The sequence below is a fragment of the Symsagittifera roscoffensis genome, chromosome 4 (assembly GCF_963678635.1).
Source record: "Symsagittifera roscoffensis chromosome 4, txSymRosc1.1, whole genome shotgun sequence".
Classification (NCBI taxonomy): Eukaryota; Metazoa; Xenacoelomorpha; order Acoela; family Convolutidae; genus Symsagittifera; species Symsagittifera roscoffensis.
Window position 1 is genome coordinate 54,746,721 of NC_087065.1, and position 25,443 is coordinate 54,772,163.

Below are 25,443 nucleotides of genomic sequence, written 5' to 3' on the forward strand. Positions count from 1 at the left end.
AGTGAATGTTTTGCGTGTTTTTGATGGTATTGTCATGGGTCTGTATGTTTGGTAATTCATATGTGAATATTTAGGGGCAACCGAAGGTTTAACGGTTGATTGTAAGGTTACCTGTGTTTGTGAAGGATTTGTATTTCTTGGTGTTGTTAAATTTGGGCGTATTGGTGAAATACTTTGTTGTGTAGTTGTTGTGTGTACAATTTCTTCATTTATGAAGTGTGATGGTGTCTGGATATCTTGTTGAGTAAGATTCCTAGTTCCATTGAGGTTTTCGTTGTGTATGACTGTAGAGTTTAAACTATTATTTTGTGTATCGGGTAAAAATGTATTATAGTTTAATGGTGTTGCATCAATGGTTAATGGTATTACTTTTACATAATCTCTTATGTAAGATATCGTACTTATTGCTTGACTTGAGATTGATTGTGGGAAGCTTATAAATGCGGGATGAGACCATTCGGGGTCCCAAACATAATCTGATTGTTCTGTGATAGCGGTATCATCGTTCGAGTTTTGGGGTCTAAAATTTTTTCTTGCTTGTGCAATTAAATCAATATTATGTGTGAAATAATCTATTATGAACCATGCCAAGATTTTTTGTAAATCGTGTTTGGTATGTTGTGAAACGTCGTCTTTCGTGAAATTTTCTTTAATGATGTTTAAATAACTAGAGAGTAGTGTGATTTCATGTCGTACTCTTAAATGTTTAGATGTTTCTGTCGGTGAGACATTTGTTAATGGTAGTTCATTTTCTAATATCGAAATATAACTATATATTATTGCGAAAACTTCATTGGTGAAAATGGAGTTTGCTCTTTGTGAGTTATGGTATTGGATGCTTTTTATATATTCTGAAAAAACTTTTGAAAATTCTAAATCAAGATCGTCTGTTTGAATAGTATATGTTCTATTATTATGGTTTGGGGAAGTGAATTCTATAGAGTAGATTCCATACTGTTGTGTTATGTTGCATATATCTTTTAGATAGTGATCTATGATTTGTCTTTTGATTTTTACATCGGGGAACTCTGTTTTACATGGACTAATTCCGGGTTCAAATAAATTTACGAGTAAATTTTGACAAAATATGTGTTGTCCTCTATCGGTATCTGCATCTACTATAAAAGGAAAGATTTCATCATCATCTGGAGTTTCTTCACCTGGAGTGTGCGTTGAGCTCATTTTTTCTTTCGATGACTGTTAATATGTAATTATTAATGTGTCGAATTGGTTGATTCCAATTGTATAGATGTACTGGTTTGTGTTTGTACTGTTTTTTTATTCTTCTTTTTCCTCTTTGTGATGAATTTGAAGTTGTTTCTGAGTCAGAAAAATATAATTGATCGTGAAGTGGGTAATTTTTATCTATTGATTCTTTTAGTTTGTAAAGTTCGTCTAAACTGTTGGTTTCTGATTCTGAAAATGCGTTTCGATTTTTTGAAAATCTTTTTCGTGTTATTTGTCTTTGTTTTGTTATTATTTTCCTCTTTAGTGTTTGTCGTTTTGTTCGAATGTATCCAACTGTTTGTGTATGAGGTGTGATTACAAGGTCGTATTTTTTGTTATCTATTTCACAATTGTGTAAAATGATTGTTTGTTTATTTCCTAGGTTTTTAAATGACATAAGGTTTAGAATGACGGATGCAAAGGTTGTTAAATGATTTCTATTTTCCTAAACTGTTAGTTCTTACGATTTTTTGGTTAGCTTAGCCTGGGTCTATTTGTTCAGGGTTGGAGAGAAAAGTATATCGATTCCGAAGAATGATTTTTACTTTCTCGTGACTAGTATAAGCTAAGGTGTTAACTTACTTAATCTTACTTAGGGGTAGTGATTGTGTTCAAGGGTTGGAGAATAGTAAATCGATCCACAAGGTTCAGGTATAATTAGAACGCGAGTAGTTCGTTAGATACTATTTTAAACTTACTAAGTCTAAGATTTATCCTGGGTCTGGTAAGAGGGGGGGTCAAGTGAAGGATGAATAACCGAAGTTCTTCACTATTTATCCTAATTTGAATGATTAGTTTTGTTTAAAAATTTCTATTAGTCTTAGGTCTTTAGAAAGGGTTGGGTAGTGAATCGACGTTTGAGGTCGTTAGACACTAATTAAGTGGGTGGGGGAGAACAAAGTTGTTCTGTTTGATCCAAGGATAAGCCTTGATGATCAAATTTGAAATTTAATTAAGTAGAAAATGATTTAAGATCCAAGGATAAGCCTTGATGATCTGGTTTTAAAATTAAGTGACTTTAAGTTTTAATAAAGTTTTAAATTTGTGTAAAGGAAAGATTTAGTGTTTTATGATGTTAGTGAGTTGATGATTGCTGTTATGTTTTAGGTGATGAAGCTGGAACAACAGGATGATTTATGATTACTAACCATTTATTGTCATGCTACTAATTTTTATTTTTATTTTCCAATAAATATTTTTCAAACATGTTTTGTATATTACTGCAGAGTTTTAGGAAAACGATCTTAGATCTTTTTATCAATCGTTATTGTATAATATTAATTTTGTTTAGCGCCTGAAATGATTTTGAAGAGTAACTTCAAGGTTTTATGTTTGCAAATGGAAATCTAAATTCATTGCAAGTAGTATTCGAAATATAAAAGTTTGTTCTGGCTTTTGCCGAACTATCATATAACTATACGGCAAGTTTCTACTTTGTCGTATGTCGTCTTTGGTTCGAGGTCTTCTTCCAATTCCGGGTAGTTCTGTTATGGTTCGGAATATTGGCTCTGATCTATTGAGTCGGAGAGACATTTCAATTAAATTATTGTCGTATAACATTTTGTAAATGTTTTTGTCTAATTTCTAATCTATTTTTGGTTAATTCTAATCTAGTAAGGTCTTGTTCGAGACTTATGGTCGCACCAGATGAGTTAGGACTGGAGTGTAACTCATAGAGTAATTTCGGATAGGGTACACCGTCTGCTCGTCACGCTATCTTATTTTCGGCCGGATAGATTCGTGCAACTTCTTAGTCTAATACCGATCCTAATCTTACTCTTATACTATCTAGTCTCAGGTTGTTTAACTAGTCTCTGCTAGGCTCAATAGATCTAGGGTATACTGGTTTATTGCGGCTGCTGAAGTGCTCGGGAGAGTCCAACTAATTTCTAAGTTAAATTCAAATCTCTCTGGTGCTGAAATTACAAGTAACTTCAGCACTTACAAATAAGTGGGTTGTTAGTTAGATGGATCATGATTGGTTAATATTAAATACTTTACATTGGTAAAACATTTAATTTATCCAATCATAAAATATAGTTTAGATCAGGTTCCAGTTTTCAGAAATTGTTGACAATTTTTTGATTGAGTCAAGTGAGTTTGGAAAAACGCGAACAATCCATTTGCATATCATTCCATACTCACCGAAAGTTGTATGACAATTCTCCGAATAGCTTTTTCTGCTTATAAAAATTATATGATAAGAAGTTTTCTACATATGATACCTGTATAACCCTTTTCAGTAAAATAGAAAAAGGGGGCTCGCTTCAAAGTTTTATGTTGCGTCCAAAAATGCAACAACTTGGAGTTTTTGTATAAAAGAAAGCCGGCAAGAATCAAGTATTTGAAGTGCATTCGAAGAGTCGTCAAGTAACTTGATGATTTCAGTTTTATACTCAGTAAACAGCTACAGTAAACAGCTTAAGTTTGCAAAAATTACTGCACTTGAAAACTGTTACCTTTGTGCCACTGGGTTTTCAGGGCTTGGTTTTGCTATTTCCCACGAAACTATTCATAAAATCCATCATCCTAATACGTCTAGGAAACTCAATTTTTTGTGTGTTAGAACAAATTTTTTTTCTGTCCGGGCATTTTTCATCTTTCATCTGTAAGATACTGACCTGAACTGACATTTATTAGTTTCAATCTAAGGAGTAAATGCTTGTCATTAAATTCCATTAATGGAAAAATGCATGTCATACTATTCCATTAATGGAAAAAAGGCTGGTCGTCCTAACTTCAGACATTTTTGCTTCTATGGAAAAGTACGAATTTGTATACAAATCTTTTATTCCATTAATGAAAATTGTATGACCAGCATTTGGTCAACCCGGGTTGCGCTTCCCTGAATGTTTTTTTTTTCAATCTAAATAAAACCATCTCTGCTTCCGTGTTGAACCCCTTTATCTAAAAAGGTGTAGCTTACAAATACTTACATGAAATCCATTTAAGCAATGTTCCTATTACCTGTAATTTTTATTAAAAATGTGTATGACTAGCGATTTTTAGTTCTTTGAAACTGATAAATCTCATTATCAAGAACTTAAAAACCATAGAATAAAAAAATCATACTTTGTGAATAATGGATAATAGTTTTTAAAGAAACAGTTGTATTATTTTTGAATTTTTGTAAAGATAAAAATTGGTTGATAAGCATACGAATCAAATTGAAACTTCAAAATTAGAGGGGAAAATTTTTGTTCCGACCATTGAAAGTGAGTAGGAACTTTGTATTCGGCTGGGTTTCAGTTTTTTCTTTTTGTTTTCCTTGCAAAATCAGGTACCACAAATAATCTGCGGACTGGGTTGAGTGAGATATCATATAAAAACCTTTTCAGTCGCAATTCGAAATCGAACCACAGTAAGAACTTTCCGAAAAGATTTTCTAGTGTCGAGAAAGACCGGTTTGAAATTATTAATTTCTGGTCTTAATTTGAACGATTAAAGCAAGCGAGCAGGTTTTTTTTGTTTACCACGCCAATATCAACTACCAGAAATAATCATCGGACTAGGTTGAGTGATATATCAAATCAATTTTTTTTTCAGTCGTGATTCGAACGACATCGAAAAATTGAAAAATTTTTCCCGGTGTTGAGAAAAATCGGCTTGAAATTTTTAACTTTCCGTCTAATTTCGAGCGGGTGATCAGGCTTACATTAGCTTATTTATGCTTAAATTGAACCTTGAAAAATTAGTTTTTTCTAATGAATTTAGTTTCTGGAGTTTTAAACTTCATCTTAGGAATCGAAAATTTATAGCATTTGGGAAAAAAGTTTTGAAAAATTATTAAAACATGAATGTTTTTTTTTGTTTTTTTTTTAAATTTTTCTTGTTATTTGTCTTCAAAAACTGTTTTCCAATCTGCATAACTTGCACTGACTGACTAAAATGCACAAGTTTTACTTTTTTGATCAGATTCTTTTATCACACCAAGCCGAAAAATTAAGACTAATGATTGGACTAATTTTTATGACTGGTCGGAACATTCTGTGCTGTTTGCACAGTAACCGACTTTCCTTGTTTTTTTATTTATTTTTTGTAGTTCAAAAATGCATCTATGCCTAAGTAAACATTTTCCAGAAAAAACTTTTGCATCCACAGAAATGGCACAGAAAACTCTTCTGAGGATAAATATGAAAATATGGAGAGCATTGTGCGTAAGTCGAGGGATTTTCGACCGAATGTTTTTTGAGTCGAAGCGTTTTTCGCCATGCTTTTATGATGCCTGATGCATGTATATCTGCTGCGTCTAATCAAATCAAATTTCCACAGGGAAATAACTAACCAAAGAGATCAGGAGATGAAACAGAGAAAAAAGTCAAGGCCAGGTCCACAAGGCGGAGGGGATGACTACCTGATGGAGGTGTTTGAGATGTTCGACGTCAACAGAGACGGCAGCATCAGTTTGAAGGAGCTGAGGAAAGCCATGCAGATGCAGGGACTGAACCCGAAAATGAGTGAAATGAAGCAGATTTTTGAGCAGTACGACGGAAATAGTTAGTACAAACAAAAACTTTGAGCTAATAATAACTATGAATATGACAATTTTTTCAGGGTGAATTTTGTTTTTGGTATTCGAAATGTATAGCTCGCACAGATATTTCATGTCGCGTTCCAAACATCAAGGCCGCTCCATTTGTTTTGGCTTGCAAAAAGTAACCTCGGAAAACTTTACACTAAGGTTATTTGACATCCAGCTCACAATAAAATCATCACTAAAAAATAGAAGACCAATAACATTTTATACTAATAGAAAGTTTTAACAAGTTCTGTCAATTTGACAAAAAATTACTTGTAAAAGTTTTCAAAATTAATGAATCGAAATTAGCGGGTTATTTGCATTTACTAAGAGATCTTGATCTATGCAACGATGAAGAACTGATTAGTGTTTTTTGGCAAGGACGCTTGTATTTTTTTTTATCCGTGGCTTGAAAATAAAGTTAGTATGGTTAAAAACATAAATAGCTTTTCCTAAGCTTTCCAATATACAATAGTTTCCAAAAGTTTTGATAACTAATATGAGAATCAAATGAACAGATGAAACTTTTGTGGCCGAATAACTAAGCTTCAAAAGCATAGAAGAAAGCTTGATAAAAAAGATAACAGATTTTCAGGAAACTCTTATATTTTTGAAGTTAATCAATTAATTCAAATTTATGGCGCATATAAAAAACCTAGTATCTTAATTAGAATTTCAGCTCATCTAATTAAAACCTAATTTTATCTGAAACTAATTATTGTTCCGACTTTCGTAACGAAAGTAACTGAATATTTGTGCTCGGGGTGGGTTTTTTTCTTCAGATAAATTTCGACTTTTTAACTAGCCATTTTTGACGGAATTTCTTTATATCATTCAAAAGCTATTGTTGCACTGAGCTTAAGTTCTAAAAGATATTTTACCTGTGATCATTTTTTGTAAAGTTATGGGGGTTTAAAGATTGCCGTTTTGGCCAATTTTGGACAATTAACACGCGATATATTTCAAGCTATTAACGCGTAAGAGGAGATTTAATCCGCCTTAGAAATCGTTCCAAGTTGGTTCAAGGAAGCTTATTTTCCATGATTGATATGTTCCTAGGAACGAAATCAATCACTTTGTACTTTATATGGCGTGTTGGGGATGATTTTCAAAAAAAAAACTAATTTTTTTTTTAAATTTTTTTTCTATTTCATTTAATTTTTCCATGTTATATTTTGCTCCATAGACCTTAAAAGGCAGTCAAAACATTCAGGGCTTCGCCATGATACGAGCAGTCTTGTTCAATTTTATAACTAATTGTTTAAGTCAAGGAACGACGCCTTACAAGAACATTCATCTTCAATTTTTTTCTGAAACTGGTTGACATAAATTAGCAAAAACACGGAACAAGACTGCTCGTATATCAGAACAGATGCTTGAATTCAAAATACTTGGATTCAAGTCAAATTCACAATTTTGAGATGATAAAATCAAAAATTAACTTCTAAGGTTTGAGTCGTTTTCGGAGATATTACGACCAATTAGGTTGCCTCAATTCAATTTTGAACGATTTTGTAATGCGGTGTTTTTTACGCATAAACAATTCGCGTGACAATTTTAGCATCGAATAATTTATGTATACTACTTGTTGCAATGCGACTATAGTGTCAAGTAAGCAAAGCGGTCAAGACCCACCCCCTTTGGGACAATGAAAACCGTGAAAGCATTCCCCACAAACAAATGCTCTTTTGAAATTGGTATGAACCAAAACAAGCACATATACTCCTCAAACGTTTTGAAAGTCAGAACAACAAAATTGATCGTATATCAGAGCGAGGAGGTTCCGGTTGCCTCTTAAAACCAAAGAAAGGGTTTTTGCTTCCAAAAATCTCACAAAATCAAAAGGATGGAAAAAATGGACAAAACTGTTTAGAAAAATTGACATCCTGAAACTCCTCATTCTGTATAAAACACAAAGTGTTCGGTTTTAGCGTCTTATTTTATTTTTTAACACCAAGTTACTTCAAATTAACTTAGGTTTATTTAACTCGCCGCTTCTACGTGTTATAAAACGCAACATTTTGAGCATTACAACGTATAAATGCATTTCTTAATATAAATGCATTTCTTGGCTGCGTTCTGCCGGTGTTTTTACGGCACAGCCCACCCACTGTTCCAATTTTAACACCGGCAGATAGCACCTTCGGGCGAAAAGTGAGTCAGCGCCAACTTACATGACCAAAATTTTTGTGGGTTTCAAATAACAATAACGAGTTTTGTTTAACTCATTCGATTTCTTAATTATGTTTGTGCTCTGCCGACTTTGTAGCACATTGATAATTTTCCATAATTCATTTCATCGATTCTGATTTTTGCAAATGTTCTTTTACCGTTTGCTTATTTTGGTTTCAAACCCACTCTGGACAGCGTGAACATATATATAAATACAAAAATTCGCTTCAAAAATGGCTAGTTACAAAAATGAAATTGTCGTGGAGACAAAATAATGTCCAGTACCAATTGTGTCAAATGGTTTTTTGAAATCACTCATAGCTGCAAGAAAAGATAACTACAGAAACACAAACTATGAAAACGAGGAACAAACTAACCAATTGAATAAATTAACTTAGCTTCATTTCGAAAGATTAAGCAAGATTTCTTGTATCAGGGCGAAAAACTGAATGTTAAGACTACTTTTAACGTCTATGCAGTGGTGTTCAGTTTGAAAATTTTGATCAAATTTTTCTGAATTTATTTTTGAAACTATCCCCCCTCACGCTTAAGTAAAGTAAAGCCATAAGTGATATATGTAGCAAAGTAGTAAGTAGTAAATAGATCAAATAGCATGCGTCATTTCAATTTGGAAAGATTTGGAATAGCATGCCTCATTTCAAACTCCGCTTACGCGTCAATAGCAGAAGATATATATCACAAATTGGTCAAATTAGCAATCTTTAAACCCCCATAAATATGCAAAAGGACGACATTACCTGTCGGATGATATCAACAAGCTCGAAATGGTCCGGAGAAAAAAACACCACCCCCGCGAACAAATAATTCCGCCACTTTCTTCGAAAGTCGGAAAAAAGCAAGCCAACTCCATATCATGAATTGTCATCATCAGTATCCAGTGAACCTTTAATATTTTGAATGCGTTGATACTAGGGATTCAAAATGATAAAATGTGAAGTGCATGTGTTTTCCTAAAAAGTGACCAAATTGACAAAACTTGCACCAAGTACAAGAACTGGAATACGGGCAAGCGGGTTTACGGACAAGCGAAAGTAAGCTTACGTTTGATAAGATGCCACGAATAGCAAAAGAGTCCAGTCAGGAGAAGTCCAGGATATTCGATTCATTTCCTAAAATTGCGATCATTCATAAAATATTTTTGTGGTCTAAAGTAGTATCATGCAATATAATTGATTCCAATAACGCCCTCAAACAACAAAAACGTGCAAACGATTTTTTTTGCATTGTAGTATCCATGAAACTCCAATGCGGGGCACAACAAATAATGCAACTAAAAATTGAACATAACAGAGAATTCGGAGAAAATTACTTTCTACAAGCAGAGATATCAGTTATTAATTATATTATCAAAAGTACTGTTTCAGATGACCAGAAGCTTTCATTCGATGAGTTTTCAAGGCTGTGCAACCGCATCCCTCCTGACACTCCTGAATCCCTTGTTGCCGCCTTTAAGACCCTGGACAAAGAGGGCAAAAGTTACCTCAATTTATACGACCTCAAGTGAGTGTCACGAGTAATTGAGACGCTATTTTTCATAATAAAATAAGCGGCAGTTTTTTGTGAGTATCATTTACCGTTGTGAATAACACGCTGATTGTACTAGAGAAATAGACTTCCCGTTTCTAGCTGGTATCTCCTGTTACCCAAAAACTCCCGCGCTGAGCAACTTCTCATGTAAAACTTTATTTCTTCATTCGCGTCAGCAAATGTAGCAGTGTCACATGTGTTTCACATTCTTGTAGATTTCATATGTATACTTTGAGAAGTTAATAACGTTTGTGTAGTTGTTCGCTGAATACTGCGCTACCTTTGATTAGAAATTACTTGCGTTTTTTTAATTACTTTATAAGTAATGGGCGATTATTCATCACCAACTTCTTGAATGCGTTTTATGATGGCAGTAAGGCTGAATGAGCGAAAATATGTGAAGCAAATTAGATTGAAAATCAGTGAGTTCGAAAATGTTTAACAGTCATTGCGTGATTAGAAAATTTTCTAGCAATCGGAATTTCTGCCATGATAATAACCCCGTTGATTACGAGACGTGAAATGGTATCTTTTCAGGTCAATTTTGAAGACATTTGGGGAGAAAATGACAGACGAAGAGATTGAGTTCATGATGGACATGGCAGACGTCAACAGGGACGGCAAAGTGGACTTCGCAGAGTTCGCGGAACTTCTCCTCGGGCACAGTAGCAATGCGTCATCAAACACGGGAAGATTACAGACCACATTTGCCACCAACATCAAGTGAAAGAGAGGAAAATTAACATCAACAACATCACAAAATGATAAAAGAAATTAACATTATCAATTCGAAAACTAATAGGGTAAAAACCAAAAACTGATATAAAATAGAGTCAAAAACATTGAAGCAAGTTTCAGCAGTTTAAAAAGGATATTTGTTAGTTTTTTGTTTCAGTTGAGTCATTTGGAACTAGAATTAAATATAGTTTTTAATTGACAGTATTCAGGTTAAAAACTTTTGCAGTCATATAAAAATCAGCTACAGAAACTTACCTGGGAAGTCATATACTTGTTTATAGCTTATTCCTTCCGAAATCTACTCAGAAAAAAATAAAATAAGCTGTTTCTCAAATATTATTTTTCTAGAGCACAGGGATTTTGTCATGGCGTTTGAGCTATTTAATGTGGTGATAGTTTGAAGCGACTAGCATATGAATGGCAATTGCAAATGATTTAGGTTGGTTTGTGGCTTGAGTTCATTTTTCGAAACTTTTATAATTAAAAAAACCTAATAAGTCTTTTTATGAAGAGTTTCCGAATACAAAGTGTTAGAAACACGAAAAAAAAATTTAAAAAAAGTCTCGAAATAATCTTCAAGTTTTTTCAGTTTTTTTTGAATTTATGAAAACTTTGTTTCGCAAAAGGCGATAAAATACTGAAAGTAAGCAAACTCTACTCAAATAAAACTAAACTTTACAATTTAAATTCAGCTATTATAAGAGTTTAAGACTGCTCGCATGCCTTATTCGCTCGAATTGAGAAGAAAGCTCGAAAATTTCGAACCGGTTTTTCTCGACACTGGGAAAACTTTTTGAAATTTCTTGATGTGGCTCGAATCACGAATGTAAAGGCTTTAATCTCATATATATCACTCATTCCAGTCCACTTAATTATTTGTGGTACCTGACTTTGAGTGAAAAAAAAAGAATAAAAAACTAAAACAATGGTCGGAACAAAAAAGTTTCACGTTGATTGATTCAATTTTCTTGCTGAAAACGTTTCAAGTTGGAACGGACAACTTATTTTTTCTCCGTTTTTTCGAGAAAGAGTTGACTCCCACCCAGTTTTGGTGCAGAATAGAAAATTTAGCTTTGATCATTTGCTCTCCGTCTATATAAAAAGTTTGCTGAAATTCGACGTGAAACTTGAGCGAAATGGATATTGAAAACAAGCAGTTTACAGAGTAAAAACCTGAATTTTTGCAGAAATTTGTCCACTTGCGTATGATTGAAGATTCAACTTTCTCTTTTCAGTCTTTTGATATGTTAAAACAAAAAAAAAACAAATGTAAAGTGATTTTCAAAAGAATTAGTGAAAACTTTTTTACAAGCACCAATAAAAAATCTGTTACTCTTTACCGGCAACAGTTAAAAGATATCTGGTTGTTTTTCTGAAAAGCATTATAATGAAATATGATGAGTACCCATATCTTTTCATGTTTTTATGGTTAACGCTTGGTTTTATTCAGAACGAAGTAACCTGTTGCTAATCTGAGACGCTGGAGAGGTGCTCTCTGTTGATTTTTTAGCCTATAATTAGTATTGTGTTGAAGTCATGATAGCAGTTAGATGGCTGTTTTGCCACTAGGAAAAAACTTTAGAATTTGAATTGCCTTAAAGACCCTGATTTTTTGAAACCCTATGAATAAGTTTGGGCAGTTTGATTTAATTAGAAATAAGATATGAACAGGACGGGGCGAACCTGACAATCTGGAAGTTTTTAAGGTTGACATCATTTTCGGTAGTTGATCAGACTAACACGAATCTACGTAGATCTCAGCAGTTCTCACAGATAAAACTTTTAACTCGATTAACAACTTAACTCTTTGGAACAGTAAAATAGTTTCCATCAAAAAAGACTCGTAGGATAATAAATGGCGCAGCCAGCAGAATTCTCAGCTCAAGACAATCATACTGATTTGGTAATACCAGTGTTCTGGGCTTCAGTGAATCTAAACCCACCGTGGCAATTTAAAATTTGGTTAGTGCAAATTCTAATGGCAGTCAAGGAGAATGTCAATCCAGAAATAATGCTTGAAATACTGGAAGAATAACCTCAAGACAAAAAACACCAAGTGAGGGGGAAGACGCAACTGCAAGAGCAGCAAGAGATCTCAGAGTCAAATTAGCGAAAGACATAGTGACACTCGAGAACGAAGAGAGAAAAGCACGAGGACCAAGGGTTGATCAGAAGTTTTATGATAACGAATTGGGAAAGAAGCTCGTATCCAGACTATTCCTCTCTCTGGGAATGGAAGGGAAGAAGAGGCTTTTTTTGAAAAAAAAACGCGGAAATAACCAAAAAATTTTGCAATGAAATCAATGAACTGGCATCGGGTTCGATCCAAAAAGTGAATTGCGTAACTGAAAATTACAAACTCTTCACGAGAACGCAGATACAAGGAGAGAGCTTAAAGTTATTTCACGCGGCATTGACTGCACAAGCAGCAAGATCTGAATTGTGAACTCTTATATCGCAATTTTTTTATATCAAAGATGAAAAACATGATTCTACAAGATACTCTGATTTTCGAAACACTCGCACCAGAGAAAGTACTTAAAAGAGCTATAAAACTTGAACATAGAAAGCTGACTACAAATGGTGTTTCAAAAACGAATGCAGCAGCAGCTGCGGGTTCAAATACAATTTACAATTGGGGAATTAATGTCAAACAAGAGCCAGTGATGGCAGTACAAACTTCCAATGGAGTTACTAGGAAACTACTTTTCAAGCGGGAAAAGAACAAAAAAATAGCAGTAGATCCAAAACCTCTGATGAACAAACAAAACCCTGTAATAGAAGTGTACGCGCATTTGAGACGGGACACCTGAAACCTTGTCCGGTTATGGGGAAAACATGCAAGAACTACAGTAAACCCAATCACTTCGTAAAAGTTTGTAGATCTCAACAAGTTAGCGAAACTACGGATGATTCTGAAACGTCTGAAGAGGAATGCAATCTAATAATGTAAGATTCCGGGTCGTGTATTGAATTTGAGATCATTTGAGAAATATTGTCACCAGAGGGGGAAATAATTTCAAGATACGTCAAGGAGAGAAGAAAAGAAACAAACCAAAGAACGAAGTGGCAGAAAGTGAGAATAGAGAAAATCAATCTCCTCAGAGACCCAACATCAAACAAAGTAAGGACACTGAAGGCTATTGTACGAATAGAGAATCAGATAATAGAATTACCCATGGATACGGGAAGTCCAGTGTTTTTCCTAAATTAAAGAACAAACAGAAATCATAGAAAAATCAAAGAAAGCTTATACCGGCAAATGAATTAGATCTGGCGGCACAGTTTGTAGACTACAAGAAACACTCGATTAATTTTCTGGGAGCACTAAAGACAAATTTTCAGTCCGCAGGCCGGGAGGTGAAAGGGTCCACCTTCCTAGTAACGGAACGCAGAACTAGATGTAAAATGGGTCTGGACCTCCAAGGACATGTGGAAATATCAACCACATAGAAACCAGGTCCAAGGGAACTGTCAAGGTTTGACGTGCTACTGTGCGAGCAGTCCAAAGATTGAAAAAAAGGCAGGGATTTTCTAAAAACCATATTGTGAGTTCAAAATTCTGTTAAACCCTTTGCCTGATTCAAGAGAAAGGCAGGAGAATACCAATTCATATAAAAGAAAAAGTAGAAGCGGAAAATAAGAAAATATTGATGGAAGGCCATATCACAAAACTAGACAAGTGTAGTAGTCATTGTTTCATTGCCCCAATTTCAATAACATTTAAAAAGAGCTGTTCAATAAAACTGGCACTAGATGCAAAACTGATCATCAGGCAACTTTTCAAAAACAAGTATCAGATACCAAATGTTGATGAACTTATGATTGAAGTGAGCCAATTTTTTACTGAAAACAAAGAGGGCACACTCTACTTCATGAAGCTAGACCTAGAATATGCGTATAGTCAATTAAAACTGGCTGCAGATACAGCCCGCCAGTGCAATTTTATTATTGTCGGGGTAATGCAACGGGAACCTATAGGTTCCTAACAGGGTTTTTGGATTGACAAAAAATGCCCACGAGTTCCAAAAAGCCATGGACGGAACGATAAACCATGCAAAAAACACTTTTTGTTTTTTGGACGATATCCTCATTGTGCAGAAGGACGAAAAATCAGAACATGCAAAATTAATGGAAAAATTTCTAAAAAACCGGGACAATGAGTACTTGGCACTGAAAATTTGAAGTGTGAATGCTCAAAAAATGAGGTAGATTAATTAGACCATCACCTATCGGAATTGGGGTTAGCACCAAAACTTACCAGAACAGAAGCCATTCAAAATCTCACCCCACCTAAATCAATTAAAAAAGTCCTGCAGATAAGATTTGACCACTATTAAAAAAACCGAAAAAAAATAAAACTGCCAGTGAAAAATTCGAGTGGAGGGAAGGACATACAGCCGTGTTTGAAAGTATCCAAAACGCAGTTGCCAAAATCTCGAAGGTACATTAAAACGATGCTAATAGAAAAACAAGGGTTAAATGCGACGCCAGCCACAATGGACTGCGGGCCACCCTGGAGCAGCTAACAGATGAGCGGGAAAGGGGTCCAATCTCTTTCGCAACCAGATACCTAAATTTACAAGAAAAATACTCTACAAATGAATTAGAGTTACTCGCGGTTAATTTAGTAGTTGAGAGATACAAACCGTATCTGCTAGGGAAAAGATTCGTCAATGCCACTGACCAAAAAGCCTTGGGGAAAAGCCAAAATGGGAATAAATCAAATGAAACGAAACAATTCAGGTTGACCCGGTGGGTAGATTGCCTTATTGCCTTATCAATTCAAAAAAATTCATATTCCCGGGATGGTCATGGGGTTGTCGACTGTTTATATCGAGATCCGCATAATGATCCATTGCCTGAGTCTGAATTTGACAAAAAATTCGTAATAGTAACATTTAACTCCTCTCACAAAACTTTAGACTGCATGAACATTAGGCTAGGATGAACAATTGTAGCTCAACCGGAACGAAAAGATTCTTGAACATTCTCGAGGAGGAAGAAGTCAAAGAGATGTTACAGAGAACGCGAAAAATCATTAGAGGGAGCCAAAGAAATAGAGACCGCTCGGAGAGTGAGACGCGCCAAAAGTCACGAGTAATATGGCAATTGTCGGAGGAGCCATAAAAGGAAGCTGACATCATACATCTCTCCTTTGGGCAGCTACTTGGAGGAGAGTCAATTACAGCGCCGAGTAGCACACGTGAATTAGAAGCGGCAATGAAAACGAAATCCCCAGTTCCAATCATCATATCACCCGCACAGCCTAAAGAAACTTTGCAGAATGACGTAATGGTGATGGAAATCGACGTCACCACCACGACCACAGAAGATAACGAACATGAACAGAAAATTTGCACAATCGAACCACCTCGACGAAGTAGACACAGCCCAACAAAAGATGACGAGCTAACAAAGCAGTCAGGGGAGGATACACTGGAGAAACTTTCGAAACTATTGGACAAGATTCTCCTCGCAGAGCTAACATCGGAAGATACTGTTTGGATCGGCTCACAAGGGTTATTGCAAGAGGAGAAAAACAAGGTTTCGAACTGATCGAACCCGATACCACTTCTTTGTGGAACCAGATGGCGGCGCAAGACGTTTGCATGTTGGTGGATAATCGACAAGCCGTACCCGTACAATTGCACCAGGTAGTACTAAAACGAATCCACAGAGGACACCCAGGACAGGAAGCGATACTGGTTGTTTCAAAAAACTTGTGGTGGTCTCATATGCACAAAGGCATGGTGAATCTCGAGGAAGATTACCTTAGTTGTACCAGATATGGTAAGAATGCAAAATATCTAATTCCTAAAAACGCATCGAAGCCATTAGCACTGCTTACGCAGCCGGCTCAGGAATTACAATTAGATTACGCGTGTCCCATAGAATATCATAAATAAGAAAAATCTACAAGCTCGTAGCTATTGACAGGCTCTCAAAACTTCCCTAAGTAAGAGTAACAAACTCGATAAATGGAAAGACTACGATGGAATTTTTGCGAACTTACATTGATGTACATTGCATCCCAGAATCGATTTTTTCAGATCAATTTTCTGGATTCAGGGGGGAGACACTTAAGAAATTTTGTACCGAAAAAATAACGAGCAAAAATTGTGCCCGATAGGTGACCATCAGGGTTGCGGACTAGTAGAACGAAAAATACAAACAGAACAGCGGAGACTGAGTTTAATGTTGCTAGAAGGATATAAATGCTCGATCAAACTCTGCCTCAGCACAATAATGCGTGATTTGCGAGGAAATAAACAAAAAACCATGCAAGTGTCTCCGTTTCAGGCACACGTCGGAAGACTTCCGAAAAACGAATTTAAAATAAAACGCGATAATTTACAACGAATTCTGATTATATAGACAAACGAAATCTGGAAAAATCTGCGTTGACAGCGTCGCAACTCAAAGAACGGATCGATCAGTCCAGGGAAAACTTATAAATCGTGAATAAGTGGCCCGCAGCAGATACACAAATTCGATGTAATAACAAAAACTGATCAAACAAAAAAAGATCGACAACAAGCATAAGAACTTAAGGACTTTTTGAAAGCAAACGGCAGATGGAATGAAGAACGCAGAGACACGGCAAAGAACGACCTACGACGAATTTTGGATGCAGCCGGTCAGTCCAATCCTGAACTAAGGAAAGAACTTATCTATTCCTGGGAGAGAAAACTCATAGAAGGCAAGGAGGAGGAGAACCCGCCTTGACCAAAGAAAACAAATCTTTGGAAAGATGACCTGAGAAAAAGTGGCGAGGCAATCACGAAGCCGTAAAAAGGAAAAACAACGTCAAAAACAGGGTCGACAGTGAATTCATCCGGAGGTCCAATCTACCAAAAATCAGATATTGCAGAAGCGAATATCAGTCTGCAACCAGAACTTACACAAGGCTCGAATAAGAGCCCATCTGAGGAGCCACGGAAAAAACTCCGGAAGATTAGTTAGCCGGAGAGGTTGGAGGAGTGCGACTCAGATGAGGAACTGTAATGGCAGGCACAGCAGGCCGATTGGTCGTTCCCCATAAAAAGATTCCAACAGAGTCACACAAACGCCATCTCGAAAGTTACAGAAGCTGGGGGGACTAAACCTTTCAATCACGAGGGCTAAACCGAACAAAGGAGGACCGGGACTATCTTGCGAACCAAAAACCCAAGAAAAGGTCGTTTTGAAAAAAAACCGAGAACAAAAAGAAAACGATGAAAGACGCAGGAAAAGAAAAAACTTCGACGGCAGCCAGTCAACTCGACGTAGAAAAAGGGGAAACTAGCAAAAAAGCGCAATCCAATTCAACACGCCGGAAACAGCAGAAGGGAAAACTGAAGAAAATTGATATGTCTACTAAACCCAAAGGCATCTTGGACACTTTCCAAAATCGGAGTTTGGCGCCGGCTGAATGGGAAACCCTGGCGGACCAAGTACTAAGCAGGGTAGTACAAAAGTTGCCGACGAACTGAGAGGAAAAAACCAATCCATGGCCGAAAGAGATGAAATATATGATCAACCAACAAGCGCATCAGACGACTCCAGCATGAAAGACGCCGGGGTTAGGAAAAACTCATGAACAAACGAAGAGATACGAACGAGGGAGAAATCTCACCCACCTAAATCATTTAAAAAATTAAGATCCTTCCTTAATAGCATAATTTAACTCCTTTCACAAAGCCTTAGACTGCATGAACATTAGGCTAGGATGAACAATTGTGCGCTCAACCGGAACGAAAAGATTCTAAAACATTCTAGAGGAGGAAGAAGTCAAAGAGATGTTACAGAGAACCCGAAAAATTATTAGAGAGAGCCAAAGAAATAGAGAGCGCTCGGAGAGTGAGACGCGCCAGCAGTCACGAGTAAAATGGCAATTGTCGGAGGAGCCATAAAAGGAAGCTGACATCATACAACTCTCCTTTTGGCAGCTACTTAGGGGATAGTCAAGTACAGCGCCGAGTAGCACGTGAATTAGAAACGAAATCCCCAGTTCCAATCATCATATCACCCGCACAGTCTAAAGAAATTTTGCAAAATGACGTAATGGTGATGGAAATTGATCTCACCACCACGACCACAGAAGATAACGAACATGAACAGAAAGTTTGCACAATCGAACCACCTCGACGAAGTAGACACAGCCCAACAAAATATGACGAGCTAACAAAGCAGTCAGGTGAGTATACACTGGAGAAATTTTCGAAACTATTGGACTAGATTCTCCTCGCAGAGCTAGCATTGGAAGATACCTGTTTGATCAGCTCACAAGGGTTAATGCAAGAGGAGAAAAACTAGGTTTCGAACTAATCGAACCCGATACCACTCCTTTGGGGAACCAGATGGCGGTGCAAGACGTTTGCATGCTGGTGGATAATCGACAAGCCGTACCCGTAAAATTGCACCAGGTAGTACTAAAACGAATCCACAGAGGACACCCAGGACAGGAGGCCATGCTGGTCGTTTCAAAAAACTTGTGGTGGTCTCATATGCACAAAGGCATGGTGAATCTCGAGGAAGATTACCTTAGTTGTACCAGATATGGTAAGAATGCAAAATATCTAATTCCTAAAAACGCATCGAAGCCATTAGCACTGCTTACGCAGCCGGCTCAGGAATTACAATTAGATTACGCGTGTCCCATAGAATATCATAAATAAGAAAAATCTACAAGCTCGTAGCTATTGACAGGCTCGCAAAACTTCCCTAAGTAAGAGTAACAAACTCGATAAATGGAAAGACTACGATGGAATTTTTGCGAACTTACATTGATGTACATTGCATCCCAGAATCGATTTTTTCAGATCAATTTTCTGGATTCAGGGGGGAGACACTTAAGAAATTTTGTACCGAAAAAATAACGAGCAAAAATTGTGCCCGATAGGTGACCATCAGGGTTGCGGACTAGTAGAACGAAAAATACAAACAGAACAGCGGAGACTGAGTTTAATGTTGCTAGAAGGATATAAATGCTCGATCAAACTTTGCCTCAGAACAATAATGCGTGATTTGTGAGGAAATAAACAAAAAACCATGCAAGTGTCTCCGTTTCAGTCACACGTCGGAAGACTTCCAAAAAACGAATTGAAAATAAATAGGTGATAATTTATAACGAATTCTGATTATATAGACAAACGAAATCTGAACAAATCTGCGTTGACAGCGTCGCAACTCAAAAAACGGATGATCAGTCCAGGGAAAACTTATAAATCGTGAAAAAGTGGCCAGCAGCAGATACACAAGTTCGATGTACAAACAGAAAAGCGATCAAACAAAAAAAAGATCGTCAACAAGCATAAGAACTTACGGAATTTTTGAAAGCAAACGCCAGATGGAATGAAGAACGCAGAGACACGGCAAAAAACGACCTACGACGAATCGTGGATGCAGCCAATCAGTCCAATCCTGAACTAAGGAAAGAACTTACCTATTCCTGAGAGCGAAATTTCATTGAAGACAAGGAGGAGGAGAACCCGCCTTAACCAAAGAAAACAAATCTTTGGAAAGATGACCTCATAAAAAGTGGCGAGGCAATCACGAAACCGTTAGAAGGAAAAACAACGTCAAAAACAGGGTCGACAGTGAATTCATCCGGAGGTCCAACCTACCAGAAACAAGATATTGCAGAAGCGAAAATCATCCTACAACCAGAATTTACACAAGGCTCGAATAAGAGCCCATCTGCGGAGCCACGGAAAAAACTTCGGAAGATCAGTGGGCCGGAGAGGTTGGAGGAGAGCGACTCAGATGAGGAACTGCAATGGCAGGCACAGCAGGCCGATTGATTTGTCGTTCCCCATAGAAAGATTCCAACAAAGTCACACAAACGCCATCTCGAAGGTTTTAGAAGCTGGGGTGAATAAACCTTTCAATCACCTGGGCTAAACCGAACAAAGGAGGAACGGGATCGTCTTGCGGACCAAAAACCCAATAAAAGGTCGTTTTTGAAAAAAAACCGAGAACAAAAAGAAAACTATGAAAGACGCAAGAAAAGTAAAAACTGCGACGGCAGCCAGTCAACTCGACGTAGAAAAAGGGGAAACTAATAAAAAAGCGCAAACCAGTTCAACACTCCGGAAACAGCAGAAGGAAAAACTGAAGAAAATGGGTATGTCCACTAAACCCAAAGTCATCTTGGACACTTTTTGTAATCCGAATTTGGCGCCGGCTGAATGGGAAACCCTGACGGACCAATCACTAAGCAGGGTAGTACATAAAGTGGCCGACGAATCGAGAGGAAGAAACCAATCCATGGGCGAAAGAGATGAAATATTTGATCAACCAACAGGTGCATCAGACGACTCCAGCATGAAAGACACTGGGGTTAAGAGAAACTCACGAACAAACAAAGATACACAGACAAACGAAGAGTAAAGAACCACAATGTTTTGGCGACCCAGTCAAGCATTCCATCAAAGAAATCTCGGAGGAAGAAATTTCAGGGGTAGCGCTCTAAAAGGCGAACCTGCAAAACTTATAAATCGTGAATAAGTGGCCCACAGCAGAGACACAAGTTCGAAGTACAAACAAAAAATTAGCACAGCACGAGATCGTCAACAAGCATAAGGACTTAAGGACCTTTTGAAAGCAAACGCCAGATGGAATGAAGAACGCAGAGACACGGCAAAACACGACCTACGACGAAATGTGGATGCAGCCGGTCAGTCCAATCCTGAACTAAGGAAAGATCTTATCTATTCCTGGGACGAAAATCATTGAAGACAAGGAGGAGTAGAACCCGCCTTCAACAAAGAAAACAATTCTTTAAAAAGATGACCTCAGAAAAAGTGGCCAGGCAATCACGAAACCGTTAAAAGGAAAAACAACGTCAAAAACAGGGTCGACAGTGAATTAATCCGGAGGTTCAACCTACAAGAAATCAGATATTGCAGAAGCGAAAATCAGTCTGCAACCAGAATTTACACAAGGCTCGAATAAAAGCCCATCTCCGGAGCCACGGAAAAAAAATCCGGAAGATCAGTTCCCCGGAGAGGTTGGAAGAGAGCGACTCAGATGAGGAACTGCAATGGCAGGCACAGCAGGCCGATTTGTCGTTCCCCATAGATTGATTCCAAACAGAGTCACACAAACGCCATCTTGAAGGTTACAGAAGCTGGGGGGACTGAACCTTTCAATCACGAGGGCTAAAACGAACAAAGGAGGACCGGGATCGTCTTGCGGACCAAAAATCCAAAAAATATCGTTTTGAAAAAAAACAGAGAACAAAAAGAAAACGATGAAGGACGCAGGAAAAGAAAAAACTGCGATGGCAGCCAGTCAACTCGATGTAGAAAAAGGGGAAACTAGCAAAAAAGCGCAATCCAGTTCAGCACCCCGGAAACAGCAGAAGGGAAAACTGAAGAAATTGGGTATGTCCACTAAACCCAAAGACATCTTGGACACTTTTCAAAATTGGAACTTGGCGCCGGCTGAATGGGGAAACACTGGCGGACCAAGTACTAAGCAGGGTAGCACAAAAAGTGGCCGACAAACTGAGAGGAAAAAACCAATCCATGGGCGAAAGAGATTAAATATTTGATCAACCAACCGGCGCATCAGACTACTCCAGCATGAAAGACACCGGGGTTAGGAGAAACTCACGAACAAACGAAGAGACACAAGCAAATGAAGAGTAAAGAACCACAATGTTTTGGCGACCCAGTCAAGCCTTCCATCAAAGAAATCTCGGAAGAAGAACTTTCAGGTGCAGCGCTTCTAAAGGTGGCCCTGCAAAACTTATAAATCGTGAATGAGTGGGCCACAGCAAGAAATGCTTGCCATCCCTCAAAACTTCCTTTGCTTGTGAACTGAGATCTAAAGTGGTGTATAATCTCACATGTAGTGGAAGTAACTCCACCTATGTCGGCCAGACTGTCCGACATTTAGTCACGAGGGTCGATGAACACCGCAAAGGGGACTCCCCGTAGGGCAACACTTGTTAAATTGTTATAAAGAGGTAGGCGGTACTGCTTAGCTGAAGTCGGAAATTTACTGGAAAAGGTTATTAATGAAAACGCGCAAAATGTGCAAAAATGCTTGAATTAACGTTTTAAAATTCTTTTATCTATCATTTTTGATCTCAAATGTGACGTAACCTAACGACTGTTACACTCTTAAGGCCAAATACGAACTGGAATTGGACTCAAGACTGAGTCTTCAAACCTGTTACCCGCAATTGTTTAATCGGTTGTTCTGATTTTGATTTATGATTATGAGCTACTGTGGGAATGTTTTGCTTGACAGAGCCAATTTTAAATTTTGAAAAAAAAACATATCTAGATGAAAACATTCGTTTTTATAAGCGACTGGCACAATACAGTTAAAAGTGGAGAAAAGTCGTCTGAAGACTTCGGTGATATTGATTTATGCGTCAGTCCAATTTTAGAATTAAATCTGCTTGCTTTCAGTGTGGTACAATTTCGACAACTTTCACGGCCGATTCTAAAAATTTCTTAACAACAGCATGATTTGCTCTGCAAATTCTTTTGGAGTAAAAAATTATGAAACGCCGACAAAGAGGCAAAGGCGAACTTCAAAAGAAATCTTCGAATATGATTTTGCATGCAGGTCAGAGTTTTAAGACGTACAATAAATTTGCGTAAATCAGTATAATTCAGCTGGACCAACATAAGTCTCACCTTGTCGCGACCCGTATCGAGTTTAATCATTATCAGCTCAACTCTAATCATCTTCTTTTGGTCATCATCATATCCAAATCTAGAAAGTTTTGAGGTTTTGACTGGAAAATGCGATGAAGGGACTATTGCTTCTGACCTTGGTTACTATGATATTTTTGAACAAATAGTTATTGAAAAAAAGAAGAATAAAAAAATCATTATATGTAAATACTGATCTATAAAAAATTTTTTTGAATTGTGTAACATTCGCCCGGAAGTACATATCGACTGAAAACACAGCTAGGTTCTAAAACGACTGGCTATCGTTTAAACACATCTTTACATGCTTTGCACCATCTCTGCCAAAGCCAGTTCTTTTGGTGGTCTTTCTAACATCGGGTCGACAAAAAACGTTACTGTTTCCGGCTTCGATCAGAACGCTCTAATTAACTTAATTATATGCAAGAATAGTGAGCTCATGGCTGGGTCTCAGTAACCCCAGACCACGAGTTCACTCCTAGAAACAGGGCTACTACTTATTTATTTTTTTACTATTATTTTTATTCAGTAGATAAAAATCATCATCTCCATCGAAGATGAATCAACCCTTTCTCACAACTCCTAGCTTCTCATGATCTGAAAACGATTTTGGTATCAATTAAATTCAACTCAAGACATTCCGGGAAGCTAAAAGTTGTTAAAATAACGAGTTACAGTTCTCTCCCGAGACCCTTCCGGATTCTGGAATCTGGAGAAATAACGCTCTTATTTTCTACTCGGAAGGCTGGACACGTCGTCCCCACACCCTTCCTAGTTCTCCTGAACTGCTCAGTAACGATTGTACCGGCACAATCGTTACAACTCGGAGTGGTTTCTGACAATTTCTAATCACAATCTCAATCTTCTGTCGTTTCTCCGTTGTTGTTGTCACTGAGAATTCTCTCCTGATTCCGCAGTTTCAGTGTGTGCGAAATAATAAAAGGGTAAGTGTGTCGTTCACGTCCAAATCGAAATTTTAAAAAATAGCTTTTCAGTCAAAACTAACCCTTCCCGATTTGTCTGATTGTTCAATTAACGTCACTAATTCATAAAAACCATCAATCTTCTCGGTTAGATGTTCCAATAAAAATTTCGAATGCGAAATTGCATTTTGACCTTTCTCGTCGACTGTCACATTGTTAATTTCTTGAAGGACGAGTGGTGTAACCTCGGTCACCATGATACTTTTGATCTGATTACCCATTGAGAGTTCCTTTCTCAACTTGAATGCACTTTGCCTCTGTATTATCATGTGACTATTAAAATTGAATTTGGTAAATTTATAATTGTTGGTATGTAGAGGAAATATCGGGAAACTTTGTTGTGCTTTTTCACTCCATCTCTTTTTTCCTCTCTCTATGTTGTGCGTTTGTGCGTGCCTGTACTATTTTTTGCTGGTCATAGATGCTTAAAAGAAGTGTTTTCAAATTCTGTTGATATATTGAGTGTTTTTAGAGCGTTCTGACATCAAGGTTGAAAGCCTTCCACTTTTTTTCACTAATCTGCACTTTCGAGGATATAAATTAAAATAAAACATTTTTTCTGACTTCCAAGGTCTACGTCCCGATTTAAAATGTTTTCTCCTAGGTTCAAAAAGTGTTGGGACGCAGGACGGTCCTGCCAACCAACAAACTAAAGTTATCATGCTATGCCTCTTCCCTTCGGAAATATAGTTGTTATTGGTTCTGAATATTAAAATTAAGCAACTCGGTGGTTGGAAGGAACAATGAAATAATCTTCCTCGTCAAGAGATTACGCAAGCCTTTCATGTCACCACAAAGTGATCTGTCGTCTTGGTTGATTAAAAACAATCGTGCAGGCTGGAATCTTTTAAAATACTCTCCACTCAAGCCTTTCTAAATAAATACTAAGTGTATCTAAAGCCACTAACTAAAATCATAATGCAAATTTATAAATGCAACAAATTCTTTAATCTTCAAAACTCAACTAAACGTTTTCTCTTCAGTTTCAATTGCAAACTTAGTTGCTTTGTTTCTCATTTGAGTTTTTCTCACGCACAAAACAATTTGGAGTTTTAACATCTTCTCTTTCGTTGCCTCTTTGTTTCTTTTTTTTTGTTCTCGTCGTTTAAAAGTTCTAAAACTTCTAATTTTTTCTAATTTTCTTTCTTTTTGCATCTTGTTTTTCGGCCGTTTCTCAATGTTCCATCTCCTCCGCCTGCGAAATTGACTCCGCACTTTCAGTCTCTGTGTCTTGCAACACGTCGGTAGCTATTCTGACGCTGTTGAAGGCAGTCCTCTAACCCTTTTGCTCTTCTAATCTTTGTTTACAACAAGGCAGAGGATCAACGTTAGTTTCTCTGTTTCGGCAGAAGCTGTTGTGGAGGCACAATGTCGCGCTTCTCTCCAAGCCTTCCTTCAACATCTCTTCTTTTTCCCTTCCGTCACATTAATTTGTCCTAGACGTTCTCTTCACTGCGGTGGTTACTGCATTCCGATGAGTTATAAAAGCTCGCTTGAAAGCTCCTACTCCAATTTCCAGCTGAAACGGATTGTACACTCTGCTGTGCTTCGACATATGCTTATTGGCATACTCTCTCAACCATGCAGTCATGTTGGCGCT

At 37.3% G+C, this 25,443-nt stretch overlaps 1 protein-coding gene across 1 annotated transcript in view; it reads left to right on the forward strand.

The window, feature by feature from the left end:
* Nucleotides 1-10,399, forward strand: part of LOC134843551 (neo-calmodulin-like) — a 28,684-nt gene extending 18,285 nt beyond the window's left edge. The window contains exons 2-4 of the mRNA XM_063859667.1: nt 5,500-5,723; nt 9,304-9,439; nt 10,004-10,399. Coding sequence (XP_063715737.1) covers nt 5,500-5,723; nt 9,304-9,439; nt 10,004-10,193 — 550 coding nt within the window. The 3' untranslated portion in view covers nt 10,194-10,399. The remainder of the gene's footprint in view (nt 1-5,499; nt 5,724-9,303; nt 9,440-10,003) is intronic.
* Nucleotides 10,400-25,443: the final 15,044 nt, after the last annotated feature.